Here is a 17596-nt window from a genome sequence, read left to right on the forward strand (position 1 = left end):
TTCCCAACATGGCCAACCCCAAAAGATTGTGAGGAAACTTCTTAGCCGATCTCACAGAAATATCACAACTAAAAAAGACATTGCCGCCATTAAAATCCAAGCTTACTACAGAGCTCACCTGCTAAGAGATAAACACATTTCAATTCGAAACCTTGTTTTAAGTTTTTCTAATTTGGGTGCAAATGTTAAATCCTTTGTTTAAAGTTGACCATTGCTAGTGGTGTAGGGAAGGAGAGCGTTTAGAGCACTCGAAGAGGCGGTGGCGAAAGGAGTGGTTGTGAGGAGACAAGCTGCCTAGAATAGCCTCATCTTATATGCATGCTCGTCCTCGTCAGATTCTCTCCCATTAATTCCCATGAACTAACCCTAAAGTTTGCCATTGTTTCTAATTCTACCTCTCCTGTGCTTGTGACATCTACATAACACCATTGTGCTTTTAAACAAACTCACCGGCCGCTTTGTGACTTTTGTAACTAGTTAACCCTAATAACCTGCAACTTTACTCATAAACAACATCATCAGTTTATCTGACATTCTCTCAACTTATTTCATGGAAAGTAGTAAGAAATATACATTCTAAGAGGATCCATAGATTATATAAAGCAAAGCGAATCACAAGCAGCGGAAGAGATTTATACTTGGGACCGAAGCTAGGGGTACCTTGGATGGGAAGAAAGGGTAAGGCTTCCATGGAGAGACACTATATTATCTGGTAGTTGACTTGAATCTAAAGAATCTGAAAGTTATAAGCAAGATCAGTTACCTTTATAGCGTTTGCATCAATAAAACCATCAACAGAGTTTCTCCATTTTCAACACACATAAGCAAAACTCAATTAATATAAGAGGTAGGTGATCTACAAGAAACAAAAACAGAGGTAGATCTACGAGAGAGCACTGAGATATTGGCGCGGCTCAATCAGATATCAAAGAGAATGCATATATGGTTCAAGAAGATCTGAATGAACCAGGCCAATATCAAAGGGGACTCTTTCGTGCTGGTTGAGAGGAAGCCTATAGATGAAAATAAAGAAAGATGGACAGTGTGAGGGGAAGTGTGAGGAGAAAGTGAGAATGTCTGTGGTGGGAGTTATAAAGGAGAGAGGGAATTAAATTAGGGGTATGATGAGAGAAGGAAATGGAAGGTATGGAGCATTAAAACCACATCTACTACCAATGCACAAAAGCTAGGTCACCACCCTCTTCACTCTCTCTCTCTTTACTCTCTCTCCTTATTTTAACTTCCATTACACATGTATCCATCGATTCAAACTAAACTGGCTATGCAATGAGAACCAAAACTCCTTTGTCTGTTCCTATGCCTTTCCTTCTTGAGGTTCATAAGATTTTTAAAAATAATATATACTATAACCAAAAAAGATTGGAGGAAGAAGTTAAAACAACATCGAAGATGCTCTCTATAATAAATATGAGGGAATCTCGCAGAAGGAGATGGGGACACTGGCCGCCTGCAACTATTAATGGTCTTACTGCTTTCTCTCTCTCTATCTTTCTGCTTTTGAAAACCTCAAGCCAGTCATGAACCCTAATGACCGCTCTCTCTCTCTCTCTCTCCCCATTGAAGATTCTCAAGTGAAACCTTTTAATGCCACATTGTAACACCAGAGCTTAGTAAAAACCAGATTCTTTTTTTTTGTCTGGTTAGTATGGGTGGGAAGCGAAGAACTATTGCACACCCATATGTATTTACTTCTCTCTGGCTGCATTAACCTTCTCCGGTCCACCACCATTGCCATAAATTCATGCACAACACACGTTACCTCTCTTTTTACCCAAATATATTTCTTAAATACTTTCAAAATATATCAAAACTCTTAACTGTACCAGATCTCTTGCTCTACAGACAGATTATCAACATGCTTCATTCTTTCTTTAATATCAGTGTCTCATTAAAATAACACTAAGCAACTAAATGGGAAAATAATATGTAAAGAAATTAAATTATAATAATACTCACGTTTGAGTTCAACCTTTCTCTCTAGTCTCTACATGGCTGCAAAATATGATCTACAGTGTTGACTAGGTTTCTGCAAATCACACTTAAAATCCTCACTACTTTATTTTGAGTTCAGATATAAGCATCAAGTCTTCAACTTAGGGTCAGCCTCCTTTGTTGAATTACCCTGGATGGAAAAGTAAGAATCAGAAACAATTAAGATTTTGAATAAGTACTTTCAGAGTAAATTGACAAAAACGTGCAACATGCATGGCGTCTTATGGTAGTCATATAATGGCGTGGAATGTTTACTATTTTCTCAACGGCAACAGACACTTCCGTCTCCAGCAAGGTTTACATTAAAGATGGCGTGGATTGCATTGTAAATTATTAATTATCAAATAAACTTCAAGCCTGTTAACAAGTGAAAACTAAGGTGATGAGAGTCATGAGACACTTGTTTTAAAAACTAAGAAAAAGTCAGAAACAGAATGCAAAAATCACTATCAAACAGAATGCAACGAGGACATAGGTATTTTGAATTTCTGATGAAGCTCTCCTGTCATAAACATTACATTACACACTTGAAGGTAAATCACTATCAAACACTCCTCTGTATAGATAACTATTACAATACAAAATGTATGACATAAGAAAGGCCAACTACATTCATTCACCATCAACAACAATTACATCCTTCATTACACAAAGTTTGCTGAATAAATAAAAATTAAATGATTACTGGAATTGAGTTTCCAAACGTCAGTAGAGTGTGGCTTTCACGTTACAATTATACATTCTTATACAAACAACAAAGAGTAAAACATTTTCATACGTAGCTACAAAAGATTGGGAATCTAAAAAAGGAGGAGGAAGTAACTTTTAGAGTTTCTTGGGGAAAGTCATACCGCCGCCTCTGATAGAAACAGAGGATCCTCCTTTGGCAGAGCTCATCACATTGTTATCAAGGAAGATGACCACGACAGTGATGTCATCGTGGAAATGCCTCCTCACGCCTCTCTCTATCTTCTTCAGATCAGTATATCTCATTTCTCTTTTCTTTGCTGCAGCTTGCAGTGCCATCTTCACCAGTCTACGTGCTATCCCCTGCGTTCATTCACACAGCATAGGACATAGTCAATATTTGGTTTTGTTATAAGTTTTCTACTAGGGAGGGAGAAAAGTGTCAAGCGCACGTTTCGTGGGTGGTTCTGAACGATGTCAACAGCTTCTTGGTTGCTCATCTGTTCCCATAGCCCGTCTGAAGCAAATATCAGAAACTGATCATGTGGTTGGATCTCATGCTCTGTAATCGACGGTTCCCCACTCAAGATTGGCCTCTTCATCGGCTCGCGGAGTCTATACTTTGTGTACAATGGTTCCCTGTTGAACTCCGCCTTCTTAAGATACACGTCGCCTATGGATCTTGATATCTGCAAAGGATCAAAAAAACATATCTAAGTCTAATGGAGGAACATGCACAAGCTGAGTCTATTGAGACTAAAATCTGAATTAATTACAAATAAGATTGAGAAACGTACCTGAATAAGCCCCTTAACGCGCCACACATTGTGCTTTAACACAACAATATGCGAGTCATCTGGATGTAAGGAGTGCATTTCCTGTCTAACAGACTCTATGCTCACATTATGCTCCGCTGAGAGCTGAAGCGCAATAACCTCGCCTGTGGCCTTCACAGCCCTTCCAAGAACTGCACGGGAATCCCCAACGTTAGCGATGTAGAGCATCCCTCCGCATATGACACCCACCAAGCAGCAAGACCCAACAGCTGCAATCTGTGGCTTCACCGGCCACTGCTTTGTCACAACCCCTAGAAACCCTTCTTCAGTCGCCTCGTAGGCCTTTCTAATTACATCCATCGACATACAGGCTTCCTCTGCTGCAAATCCTACAGATTCAACAAAAGATTAGAGTTTCAATGAGGTGGGTCCAATAAGCAAAATACAAACGATTCAGTTCAGTTGCTCACTCTTCAAATGTTGAAAGAGATGATCGTTGACAAAGCGTGAGGTCTCAGGGCCGCCGTGACCGTCATATACTCCAACAAAAGTTCCGTAAGGACCAGAATCAAGTGTACTCAGAGGGCCAGACTCAAGTTGGCTCTGATCCTCAAGGAGATTGTTGGCCTGAACAACGGCCATAGAGAACTCACCAAGCAGGTGGTGACCAGAGTCTTTGTACCAGAGCAACCCATCTTGTCTCCCAGCAGAAGAAGAATCAGAGGACTTGCCAGAGGAGGAAGTGTTGGAGATGGGCTTAGCACCAGTCCATTAAGAGCTAAGCCCAAAATCAGGCTCGGCCCGTTAAGCAACAATTGATGATTTCGCTAGAAGACAAAACGTACGTCATTATAAATAGAAGACGTCAGAATCATTGAAAGGACGCTCAGAAAAGTACAGAAAAGTACAGAAAGTACAGAAAAGGAGAGCATCGCCTCTTCATCACAGACAGTCTTGGACGACCTCGACCATTAGGCGAGCTCGGCCCAGACGACCTCAAACCATAAAATAGAAAGATATTTGTTTAGACGAACTGTTTAGACGAGCATCTTTAGTTCTTGTAATTGACCGAGCTTGTTTATTCTTGACTATTAATACGAAAATCTCCACCCCTTTACATCATTTATAAATATTACATCACCGACCGGATATGGAAACAACAATTGGCGCCCACCGTGGGGCAGGGGATTCTTCTTCACCTCAAGACAGCTCGGCGGTCACAGAACCCACATCGCAACAAGACATTCCGATCTCGGCAACCACTGACCATCCTGGAGCGACTAGCGCACAACTAGCTGCAATGACAATCTCGGACCATACAGCCAACATCTCGACACTAGTGGCGACGACATCAGAGAAGCCATCAATGTTGGCAACCTCGGACCATCAAGCCAACACCTCAACCCAACCATCTATGGTTACGACCTCAGCCCTACCAGCAGCAGTTACAATCTCACATCATCCAGCCGGCACCATGTCTAACACGAGAACGACGTACTCCACCCAGCCGGACATCTCCATGATCTTTCAAACACTTCTCGGTAGGATTGATGAGCTCGCTCGAGGAACGAATTCTCGTTTGGACGACCTCGCGCATTCTCAGATTATTTGCAACAACCGCATCAACGAACTCCAGTCTGTCGAGAATGGCGCACCAAGATCACAACAAGTTGAGATCACTCCACGACTCCAGCGTGTTCTTTTCAACGATGTACCAACACCAGCGACCGGTTCAGGACAGCACCGATCAACCCAAGCCAATGATCTACATGCACCAATCGCAAGTTCTGGACAACAACATCAGACTCATATGAATGAATCTTCAGCACCAATCATCGACTCCAGACATCAGCGCCCAAACAACAACACTACCTCCCTGCAGATCACCAACAGGGAAACCCAACACAGAGACGACGACATTGAAGAAATGAGGGCTCAGCTGCAAAACATGAACTCCAAAGTCCATCAGGCAACCAGCGCAGCACCAGAGATCGATCGTGTACTTCGCGAGACCCAGAATACACCTTTTACAACTCGTCTCCTTAGTATTCCTGTCCGACACCAGAAGAACAAAATCAAACTCCCGACTTACAACGGAACATCTGATCCAAGAGAATACCTCACTGCTTTCAGTATCGCAACAGGAAGAGCCAATTTTTCACCAGAAGAACGCGACGCCGGTCTCTGTCAATTGTTTGTGGAAAATTTAAGCGGACTCGCCCTCGGTTGGTTCTCACGCCTCGAAGCTCATTCTATCGACGACTACAATCAACTCTCAACGGCTTTCCTCAAACACTACTCGCTGTTTATCCAACAGAATGCAACTAATGCCGACTTATGGACCCTAGCCCAAGAACCTACGGAGACACTACGCTCGTACATCGAAAAATTCAGAGCCATAGTCTCTCGCATCACCGTACTCGACGAAGCAGCAGTCCTCGCACTCCGAAATGGTCTTTGGCACGAATCACCATTCCGAGAAGAGCTCATGAAGTATAAACCACAGACTCTGGACGATGCACTCCATCGGGCTATCACTTTCATCGAAATTGAAGAAGATAAAGCTGCATTCAGCAAAAAACACGCAGCCGCCAAAAAATCATCTTCAAAGGACAAAGAGCCTGACGAATACAACGAGCCTAGACAGCATTATGACAAAGCGTACAGAGATGGAAAGAGCAGAAAAGCATCCAATTATCAAATCAGCGACCAACCATCCGAGGAAACAATTGACCTCGGACCGAGCTTGTTTCTATTAAGGATAAGGTTGACAGTTCCGAGGAAATGGCAGCTCTGCGCGGCAAGTATGAGGCTGAGAAGAAAGTGTCTTCAGATGCGTTGGAAGAAGTTGAAAAACTTACTGCAAAGATAGCTTTGGAAGCTGGGCGGGTGAAGAAACGTCAAACGGCCGACTTGGAGCGTTTTAAGAAGGAAAAGGAAGTGGCGGGCAGGAGGTATCGCAGGGCAGTAATGAGACATGATGACGTGCTTGCTACTTTCAATTCCCGTATGGAAAAGGTGCGGAGGTATGTGGATAATCAGAAGGTTGTTCGCACATCTATGTATGGAGTGAATCAGATCATGGCAGTGCTTGATGCTGCCAAAACTTGGAAGAAAGAGGCCATAAATATTCCTGATGGTAAGGTTAAGCATCTTGAGAATGAATTGGTCCGGAGGAAGGAGAAGGCAAACTCGGTTGTTTGTGTTGAGTTTGAACCCAAGGAACTGGCTGATATCCCTTCCTTTGATTTTACTCGTCCGCTCTCTCCTGTTCATCCGACTCTTGCTGCGGGGGTTGAAGATGCTGCTAAGGCAAGAGGGAGGGAGGAAAATCGTCGTCGTGAAGAAGCAAGTCGTCGTCGTGTGGCTGAGCGTGCTGGTGCTGCGTCTTCGGCTGTGAGGCGTGAAGGTCAGGTTCCTTCCCGTCCGTAGTTTGGTTCTTGTGATCGTCAAGGCCCTGCGTGGCTGCTGCTATCTTTTATTTTGCTGCTCCTCCCCTTTTTTTTAGACTTTGGTTGTTATGTTTTGATCATGTTGATCTCTTTCGGATATGGATGTTGGTCTTCTTTTATATGATGCTTGAATTCTTCATGTTTGTTTTTATTCTTCTTTGCACGGCTTTGATCGTTGAGATGTTGTAGGGCTGGCGTTTTGAGAACGGATCTCTATTTATTTATTTTTTTGCAAATTTGATTGAAGTGTGAGCGCGGAGCTGCAGTACTGAGAACGGATCTCGTATTTTTTATTTTGCAAATTTGATTAAGTGTGAGCATGGAGCTGCAGCACTGAGAACGGATCTCGTATTTTTAATTTGCAAATTTGATTGAAGTGTGAGCGCGGAGCTGCAGCACTGAGAACAGATCTCGTATTTTTATTTTGCAAATTTGAGTAAGTGTGAGCGCGGAACTGCAGCACTTGAGAACAGATCTCGTATTTTTATTTTGCAAATTTGGTTGAGTGTGAGCGCGGAGCCGCAACACTGAGAATGGATCTCGTATGTTTTTTTTTTCTTTTTCTTTTCTTGGCGCTGTGAGTGATGGTCGTATCCTGATATTTGTTTGAAAAATATATAATTTTTTTTATAGAACTAGCTGAGCCTCGTGAGAGGTTGCCTACGTACCCCACAGGCGGGGATCAAGCCGATCGTAGTTCACCTTTACAAGAAAAGTAAATGCTTGAATTAAAAAGGGTGGATCCTCCTGAAGTCTTATTTTTGGTACATCAAGTGCGCGCCGGTCTTCTTGCTTGTGCCTCCTTAGATAGACTTTATATAATTTTTTTTTTAGAACTAGCTGAGCCTCGAGAGAGGTTGCCTACGTACCCCACAGGCGGGGATCAAGCCGACCGTAGTTCACCTTTACGAAGAAAGTAAATGCTTGAATTAAAAGGGGTGGATCCTCCTGGGGTCTTATTTTTAGTATATCAGGGGTGCACCGGTCTTCGTAGATTTCTTTAGTAGTAAAATCGCTTGAGATTCAAGGAGTTCCATGATCTTGGAACCTTCTCTCCGCTCATTTCGGTGAGTTCATAGACACCTGGTTTGATGATTTTCGAAATCAGATATGGGCCTTCCCAGTTCGCACCGAGTTTCCCTGCTTTCCACTCGCGAGTGTTTTCGAAGACTTTGCGAAGGACGAGGTCATTCATTTGAAAGAACCTTCCCTTGACTCTCTTGTTATAATATCGAGCGGCCAGATTTTGATAGTTTTGAACGCGGAGGAGAGCTTGGTCCCGTTTTTCTTCAACTTGGTCTAAATGGTCGATCATCATTGAGTTGTTGAGCTCTTCATTTTCGGTGAGTGTGAGCTGACGGAGGCTTGGGATGCTGACTTCGGCTGGTGACATTGCCTCCATTCCATGGGATAGGGAAAACGGTGTCATACCCGTGGAACGACGTGGTGTTGTGCGGTGTGACCAGAGAACACCGTCGAGTTCGTCGGCCCAAACACCTTTCTTTTCTTCCAGACGTTTTTTGATTCCATCGAGGATTGTTTTGTTTGTGGCTTCAGCTTGTCCGTTTCCCTGAGGGTTTCTTGGTGTAGATTTACTTAACCTGATTTTCCACAAAGCGCAGAAATTTTCGAAAGTCGCTGAGATGAATTGAGAACCATTATCGGTGACGATTTCGTATGGGAGACCGTGGCGGCAGATGATGTTTTTCCAGACAAATTTCTGAACATCGAGGGCGCGTATAGTTGCATAAGATTCAGCCTCGACCCATTTGGTAAAGTAATCAGTCATGATCAGGAGATAGCGCTTTTGTTTCGATGGTGGCATTGGGCCAACAATGTCCATTGCCCATCTCATAAATGGATATGGTGACGTAGTGGTTGAGAGGAGCTCCGTTGGTAGATGAATCATAGGGGCATGGCGCTGGCATTTTTCGCACTTGGATACAAATTTTTCGCAATCTGCGACCATTGTTGGCCAGAAATGTCCGTGTCGCTTGATTTTAATGGCTAAGGCTCGTCCTCCTGAATGATTACCACCTGCGCCTTCGTGTGTCTCTTCGAGGACCCATCTAACTTCTTGACCATGTATGCACCGCAGTAATGCTTTGGTCGAACTCCATCTGAAGAGGACGTTGTCGTTCATGACATAGTGTGCGCATCGAGCTTTCAAGCGTCGTGCGGCCCAGCGGTTGTCTGGTGTTGTTCCCTCGGTAATGTAGAATTTGATTTCGTCGCGCCAATCGATTGAATCCACAATTTCTTCTTCGGGTGTAGGTTCGTTCATCTCGTTGGTGTCGTCCATCTCTTCGTCGAGGTCATCTATGATGTTGACTCCCATGGCTAATTCGATACTCGGTTTATCGATGCTTTCCACTGGAATCATTCTTCTGAGCGAAGGATCGGAGGTTGATGCTAAAGCAGCGAGAGCGTCGGCGGAGGAATTGTCGCTTCGGGGAATCTTGGTGAGGGTGAAGTTGGTGAAATCCTGGGACAGTTTTTGGACGACCTGTAAGTAAGCATTCATTCGGTCATTTCTCGTTTCGTATTCACCGCTGAATTGGTTGGCGACGAGCTGAGAGTCGCAGAAAGTTTCTATCTTGTTCGCACCAACCGCTTTTGCAAGACGGAGACCAGCGATGAGAGCTTCGTATTCAGCTTCGTTATTGGAAGCTGGGAAAGCGAGGCGAAAAGACTGCTCGATGATCTCACTGGTAGGAGATATGAGTCGTATTCCAACACCTGATCCATTTCGTGAAGATGAGCCGTCGACGTAGAGACACCAATTCTTGGTGTTTAGATCGTCGTCGTATTGGGAAGGAGGTAGCTCGGTCAAAAAATCTGCTAACACCTGGGACTTTGCACATGTTCTGCTTTTGAACTCGACGTCGTACTCGCTGAGCTCGACTGCCCATTTTGCCATTCGTCCTGATTGACTTGGACTGTGGAGGATCAATCGAAGCGGATGGTTAGTCAGAACGTGGATTGTGTGGGATTGAAAATACGGCCTGAGTTTACGTGCTGCGACAACTACGGCGTAGGCGAGTTTTTCGAGTGGTGAGTATCTTGTTTCGGCGTTGTCGAGAACCTTGCTGGTGTAGAAGATTGGACGCTGCTCCCCACGGTCTTCGCGAACCAGAACGCTGCTCACAGCGCATGCGGAGACTGATATGTATAAGTATAAAACTTCCCCGTCTTCGGGTTTGGCCAGAATCGGTGGTGTGGATAAATATTGCTTTAGCTGTTGGAAAGCTTCTTCGCATTTTGCATCCCACTCGAAACGTTTGTTGTGTCGTAGAAGTTGGTAGAATGGAAGGCATTTGTCTGTCGAGCGCGAGATGAATCTGTTGAGTGCGGCAATGCGTCCTGTCAATCGTTGGACTTCTCTCGTGTTTTTTGGAGATGGGAGTTCCGCAATGGCCGTGATTTTTCGTGGGTTTGCTTCGATTCCTCTTTTGGTGACAATATATCCGAGAAATTCTCCGGATGTGACGGCGAAAGTGCATTTGGTCGGATTGAGCTTCATATTGTATTTGTTGAGGCTTTCAAAACAAGTCGTTAAATGTTTGATGTGGTCGTTGGCAGTGAGGGATTTGACGAGCATGTCGTCGATGTAAACTTCCATGGTGTCGCCGAGCTGTTCGGCAAACATTCGGTTCACTAAGCGTTGATAGGTTGCGCCGGCATTCTTGAGTCCAAAGGGCATGACTTTGTAACAGTATGTTCCTCGATCGGTGATGAACGCGGTTTTTTCCCTATCATCTGGATGCATCATAATTTGATTGTATCCTGAAAAGGCATCCATGAAAGATAGGAGCTCGTTCCCTGCAGTTGCTTCGACTATCCGGTCAATGTGAGGGAGTGGGAAGCTATCTTTGGGACATGCTTTGTTGAGGTCGGTAAAGTCGACGCACACACGCCATTTTCCATTTTTCTTTTTTACGACGACAGGGTTAGCGAGCCACTCTGGGTACCTAACCTCTGTGATAGATCCTGCATTTGTCAAACGTTCAACTTCGTCGTTTACAGCTTTGGCGCGCTCTAGGCCGAGCTTGCGCCTTTTTTGCCTGACTGGTTTGAATATGGGGTCTACGTTTAACTCATGGCAAGTGACAGATGGGTCGATCCCGGGCATGTCCTCGGTTGTCCAGGCGAAGGTTGAGGCGTTGGATTCAAGGAAGCTGATAAGTTGGTCTTTGAGATCATTTTTTAGGTCTGCTCCGATTCCGACGCATCGTTCTGGGTCGCTTTTGTCGATGTTGACTTGTATCACAAGTTCGCGGGCGTGGTCGTCTGCAATTTCTTGCTCGTCGCCTTGTCTAGCTATCAAACATGTTCTTGACGATTTTCTTAATTTATGCTCGGTGACAAAACATGTGCGTGAGAGACGTTGATTTCCTTTGAGGGTGTAGGTTCCTGATGTAGTGGGAAACTTGATGCACTGATGGTACGTAGACGGAACTGCTTTCATTGAATGTATCCATGGGGTGCCGAGTATGGCGTTGTAAATGGCAGGGCTCTCGATAACCACAAATTTAACGATTTTGGTGATTCCTGCTACGTAGACTGGTAGCTTGACTGTTCCGATCGTCATTGTTGTATCTCCGGCGAAACTTGTGAGTGGTCTTTTACAGGGTTTCAACTCGTAATCTTTGACGTCCATCCGTTGAAGGGTCTTTGAAAAGATTAAATCAACTGAACTTCCAGTGTCGACTAGTACGCGTGTGACTTCGCAGTCACCTATCCTGAGTTCAACGACGAGGGGGTCGTTGTGTGGCGTGTCTAGTCCCTTGGTATCTTCTTCTGTGAAACTGATTTCATAGCCATCTTTTGGTTTATCGTCGATGTGACTGATGCTTCCCCATTTCTGCGAGGTGAATGTTTTACGCTCGTATTCTTTGATTGATCGGACTGAATCTTTGCAAGTCTGGAGACCTCCCATGATCACATTAATTACACGTCGAGGTGGGGGAGTTCTTTCACGTTTTTGCTCATTGTTTCGGTCGTCGCGTGCGCGCTTGTGAGCCTCTGTGTCTGCGTTTGTTTGCTCGTTAGGGCGTTTCTGTCCGTGTTGGCGATCACGTTCTTCTTTGACTTGTCGAAAACGTTCACCTTCATTTTTTGGTGCCTTGTCGTTTTGCTGGTCTTTAGATGATGAATCTCGATCATTGCGGTACTTGTTCAACAACCACTCCTGTAGATGGCGACATTCTTCTGTATTGTGGGTCTTAGATTTATGGTAGCTGCAATATGCCTGGGCATCTTCTGATCCTTGACTGTTGCGAGCCTGCTTTCCTGTGGAGCGACTGGATGGTTGGTCGCTGATTTGATAATTGGATGCTTTTCTGCTCTTTCCATCTCTGTACGCTTTGTCATAATGCTGTCTAGGCTCGTTGTATTCGTCAGGCTCTTTGTCCTTTGAAGATGATTTTTTGGCGGCTGCGTGTTTTTTGCTGAATGCAGCTTTATCTTCTTCAATTTCGATGAAAGTGATAGCCCGATGGAGTGCATCGTCCAGAGTCTGTGGTTTATACTTCATGAGCTCTTCTCGGAATGGTGATTCGTGCCAAAGACCATTTCGGAGTGCGAGGACTGCTGCTTCGTCGAGTACGGTGATGCGAGAGACTATGGCTCTGAATTTTTCGATGTACGAGCGTAGTGTCTCCGTAGGTTCTTGGGCTAGGGTCCATAAGTCGGCATTAGTTGCATTCTGTTGGATAAACAGCGAGTAGTGTTTGAGGAAAGCCGTTGAGAGTTGATTGTAGTCGTCGATAGAATGAGCTTCGAGGCGTGAGAACCAACCGAGGGCGAGTCCGCTTAAATTTTCCACAAACAATTGACAGAGACCGGCGTCGCGTTCTTCTGGTGAAAAATTGGCTCTTCCTGTTGCGATACTGAAAGCAGTGAGGTATTCTCTTGGATCAGATGTTCCGTTGTAAGTCGGGAGTTTGATTTTGTTCTTCTGGTGTCGGACAGGAATACTAAGGAGACGAGTTGTAAAAGGTGTATTCTGGGTCTCGCGAAGTACACGATCGATCTCTGGTGCTGCGCTGGTTGCCTGATGGACTTTGGAGTTCATGTTTTGCAGCTGAGCCCTCATTTCTTCAATGTCGTCGTCTCTGTGTTGGGTTTCCCTGTTGGTGATCTGCAGGGAGGTAGTGTTGTTGTTTGGGCGCTGATGTCTGGAGTCGATGATTGGTGCTGAAGATTCATTCATATGAGTCTGATGTTGTTGTCCAGAACTTGCGATTGGTGCATGTAGATCATTGGCTTGGGTTGATCGGTGCTGTCCTGAACCGGTCGCTGGTGTTGGTACATCGTTGAAAAGAACACGCTGGAGTCGTGGAGTGATCTCAACTTGTTGTGATCTTGGTGCGCCATTCTCGACAGACTGGAGTTCGTTGATGCGGTTGTTGCAAATAATCTGAGAATGCGCGAGGTCGTCCAAACGAGAATTCGTTCCTCGAGCGAGCTCATCAATCCTACCGAGAAGTGTTTGAAAGATCATGGAGATGTCCGGCTGGGTGGAGTACGTCGTTCTCGTGTTAGACATGGTGCCGGCTGGATGATGTGAGATTGTAACTGCTGCTGGTAGGGCTGAGGTCGTAACCATAGATGGTTGGGTTGAGGTGTTGGCTTGATGGTCCGAGGTTGCCAACATTGATGGCTTCTCTGATGTCGTCGCCACTAGTGTCGAGATGTTGGCTGTATGGTCCGAGATTGTCATTGCAGCTAGTTGTGCGCTAGTCGCTCCAGGATGGTCAGTGGTTGCCGAGATCGGAATGTCTTGTTGCGATGTGGGTTCTGTGACCGCCGAGCTGTCTTGAGGTGAAGAAGAATCCCCTGCCCCACGGTGGGCGCCAATTGTTGTTTCCATATCCGGTCGGTGATGTAATATTTATAAATGATGTAAAGGGGTGGAGATTTTCGTATTAATAGTCAAGAATAAACAAGCTCGGTCAATTACAAGAACTAAAGATGCTCGTCTAAACAGTTCGTCTAAACAAATATCTTTCTATTTTATGGTTTGAGGTCGTCTGGGCCGAGCTCGCCTAATGGTCGAGGTCGTCCAAGACTGTCTGTGATGAAGAGGCGATGCTCTCCTTTTCTGTACTTTCTGTACTTTTCTGTACTTTTCTGAGCGTCCTTTCAATGATTCTGACGTCTTCTATTTATAATGACGTACGTTTTGTCTTCTAGCGAAATCATCAATTGTTGCTTAACGGGCCGAGCCTGATTTTGGGCTTAGCTCTTAATGGACTGGTGCTAAGCCCATCTCCAACAATGACTCCTAGACTACCACTAACACCGCTTTGCTCACCACTAAAACTATCCTGCTCATCACTAGAATCATCACATTCACCACTGAAATCACCATCATCCTCAACACCAACACTTTCAACGTCATCATCTCGTTTATCATCTTCAGAAACGTCATCATATTCACCAGCAACACCAGCACTATCCACAGACTTCTCACTACGAGAACTCGAGTACGAACTATCATCATCAGAGGAACTTGTAGTTTCCGACGACGACTCCTTAGTTTGGGAAAAGTTCGCCAGCCGCATCTGCTCATGCTCCTGGATGGTTTCTAACATAGTCTTCTTCGTCAAAGATGACGAACTAGGGACAATAAGAGGTGTTGTTAAAACCAACCCCGATCCCTCAACACCAGGCTCCACCGCTAAATTAGTCCCATGCTCATCAAAAAGAAACCCGGTCCCTTCCTCGATCAAACTCGCGCTTACCCTGTCTTCTGCTTCACTCCCAGTAAGAGTACTTAACTCAACAGCAATGACAGATTCGGCAATCTCCGACCACGACTTGCGGCCATCAGCAAGCTCCATCTTACGAACTAACAAAGACAGCTGCTCACAAGCAACCTTCCCACCCGAAGGCATGCTTGATACAACAGAAGATAAGTTTGGAACAAGAGACGAGCTGGAACCAAAAGACGACGAACTCAGCCCCACCTCACCATGACACGGCTTCATCGATAATGGCAAGCTCGGAACATTAAGCGACAAGCTCGAACCTAGGAACGAGCTAGGAACTGGCGAACTCAAAACAAAAGCCGAGCTCGACCCCACCAATGGCAAGCTCGTGCCCTCCGCATCTCGACCACAATCTTTCACTAACAACGAACCCGAAGTAACAACAGGAGACGAGCTCGAAACCACCGTCGACGAGCTCGGAGTCGCCATTAACAAACTCAGATGCGCCGTCGGCAAGCTCAGACCCACCATTGGCAAGCTCGGGACGACAGGAGGCGAGCTCAGACTCGCCGTCGGTAAGCTCGGATCCACCATTGACAAGCTCGAGACGACAGGAGGCGAGCTCAGACTCGCCGTCGGCAAGCTCGGACCCGTCATTGGCATGCTCAGATTCGCCGTCGACGAGCTAGGGACATCAAGAGGCAAGCTTGGAGCCACCATTAACGGGTTCAAAGCAACAGGAAACGAGCTCGAAACCGCTGTCGACGAGCTCGGAGCCGGCATTAACAAACTTGGAACATCAGGCGGCAAGCTCGGATCCACCATTGGCAAGCTCGGGACGACAGGAGGCGAGCTCAGACTCGCCGTCGGCAAGCTCGGACCCGTCATTGGCATGCTCAGATTCGCCGTCGACGAGCTAGGAACACAAGCTCAACCCCACAGCCTCTCTTCTCCCACAAGACCTCCTCACGATAAACAAACAAAACCAGATTTGTTCCCTTTTTAAAAAAAAAAAAAAGGGAAGAGAAGAGTAAAGACGAGCTCAACCCCACAGTCTTTCTTCTCTCACGAACCTCCTCACAACAAAACCAGATTTGTTCCTTTTTTTTTAAAAAAAAAATAAAGACAAAAGGGAGGAGAAGAGTGAAGACGAGCTCAACCCCACAACCTTCTTCTCGCACGGACCTCTTCACGACAAACAACAAGATTTGTTTTGCTTTTTTTTAAAAAAGAAAAAATAAAATAAAAAAAGGGGAAGAAGAAAGATATGTCGGCAAGGAGGAACCAAGAAAGAAAATATAATAAATAAAGAAGGCAAATGACCACACACAAATAATAAAAGGAGCAAAAAAATTTTACCTTGCTTCCAAATGGGGGACAAGAACAAAAAATAAGAGACCCAACCATCACTTATATAGGAAAGGAAAAAAGTGTTGCCCTATTTCCTGACAATTCCCGAGCCCGACCTGATTTTCTCAGACAGAAGATTCCAGAAGAATTCACCAAGATTCAACACTTGGCGAACTGTGGGGGGGGGGCAATTGTTGGAGATGGGCTTAGCACCAGTCCATTAAGAGCTAAGCCCAAAATCAGGCTCGGCCCGTTAAGCAACAATTGATGATTTCGCTAGAAGACAAAACGTACGTCATTATAAATAGAAGACGTCAGAATCATTGAAAGGACGCTCAGAAAAGTACAGAAAAGTACAGAAAGTACAGAAAAGGAGAGCATCGCCTCTTCATCACAGACAGTCTTGGACGACCTCGACCATTAGGCGAGCTCGGCCCAGACGACCTCAAACCATAAAATAGAAAGATATTTGTTTAGACGAACTGTTTAGACGAGCATCTTTAGTTCTTGTAATTGACCGAGCTTGTTTATTCTTGACTATTAATACGAAAATCTCCACCCCTTTACATCATTTATAAATATTACATCACCGACCGGATATGGAAACAACAGGAAGAAGGCCAGAGACAAGCACTCAGTAGTTTCATTAACGTAGCTAACATCCCTCATGTCATCAAAGAGAAACCCTCTTTCCTCTTCCTCCACATATGTCAAACAAGTAGAAAGGATTTAGCTTTATGGATCTGCAATTCAATAGAGCTAAAAGGGTATGAATAAAAAATCAAAACTTTTATCAAAATTCGACAAGTGGGGTACCTGAGATTCTTCTGCACAACTAAAGCTGCCAATCGAAAGCAATCTTAATCTAGACAAAGAGATTTAGGGTTTTGTAGTAACAAGAGATCAGAAGTCTGATGAAGCTTACAAGAGGACGATGGAGATCTGAGAGAGAGAGAGAGAGAGTGAGAGTGAGAGAGATAGATCCGAATCAGATCCAAATAATGAAGTAAGAAGAAGAAGGACTTGGGGGTGTGTGTCGTCGAGACGAGCCTCTCTCTCACGAAAGAAAAGGAGAAGGAGAAGGGAAAGGGCTCCACTGCTTGTAACCAGAGACAGACGGACAATCCAATCCTGATCACTGGATCAGATTTTCTACACCTAACCCTTCCTTTTCTTCATATTGACTTTTTCTGGCCTTTTTTCTTTTGCATTATGGTCCTCTATCTTTCTATTACTTTTCACTTACGGCCACTATTAACTTTTCTTTTCCGTTGCTACCGTTTTTTTTTTCGCAACTAAAAACTATTTTATTACTCGAATTTTAATAAGTATAGATAATTATGCCAGAATAAAACAACTAATAAAACATAGATCCTTATAGAAAGACCTCACAGTCTTAGTTAAATATTCTAAAATCTGATTTTGCATTCCTAGAATATGAATGATCTTGACATTCGAAAAACATATCTTCTCTAATTATATTGCAAAGTTTGATTAAACATGGGACTCTTTAATTATGGCTATGAAATCCTTAAAATTCATTCCAAAATTCTGATATGTCGAGTGCTGGAGCATACTCTCTATCGCCTATCGTATGTTTCGA

General features: G+C 44.6%; 1 protein-coding gene across 6 annotated transcripts; it reads right to left on the minus strand.

Moving 5' to 3' along the window:
- Nucleotides 1-2601: 2601 nt before the first annotated feature.
- On the minus strand, nucleotides 2602-17256 carry LOC111201283 (probable protein phosphatase 2C 46). 6 transcript variants are annotated; one of them, XM_048775887.1, is made up of 6 exons: nucleotides 16810-17146; nucleotides 16610-16752; nucleotides 3947-4219; nucleotides 3498-3865; nucleotides 3153-3389; nucleotides 2602-3063 (listed from the first exon to the last, which is right to left on the minus strand). In XM_048775887.1, the coding sequence occupies exons 2-6, from the start codon at nucleotides 16653-16655 to the stop codon at nucleotides 2839-2841; spliced, it is 1149 nt and encodes a 382-aa protein (XP_048631844.1). In that variant the 5' UTR covers nucleotides 16656-16752; nucleotides 16810-17146; the 3' UTR covers nucleotides 2602-2838. The 6 variants fall into 6 exon arrangements, with proteins under 6 accessions (XP_048631844.1, XP_048631849.1, XP_048631847.1 ...); XM_048775892.1 differs by having other exon boundaries at nucleotides 16610-16688; nucleotides 16810-17132; XM_048775890.1 differs by having other exon boundaries at nucleotides 16610-16736; nucleotides 16810-17132.
- Between the last annotated feature and the right edge of the window lie 340 nt (nucleotides 17257-17596).

Source organism: Brassica napus, chromosome A1 (genome assembly GCF_020379485.1).
Source record: "Brassica napus cultivar Da-Ae chromosome A1, Da-Ae, whole genome shotgun sequence".
Lineage (NCBI taxonomy): Eukaryota > Viridiplantae > Streptophyta > Magnoliopsida > Brassicales > Brassicaceae > Brassica > Brassica napus.

Excerpts from the sequence above, each read along its gene's own strand:
- LOC111201283 (XM_048775883.1), bottom strand. The coding sequence starts at position 15,537 with ATGCCAATGACGGGTCCGAGCTTGCCGACGGCGAGTCTGAGCTCGCCT.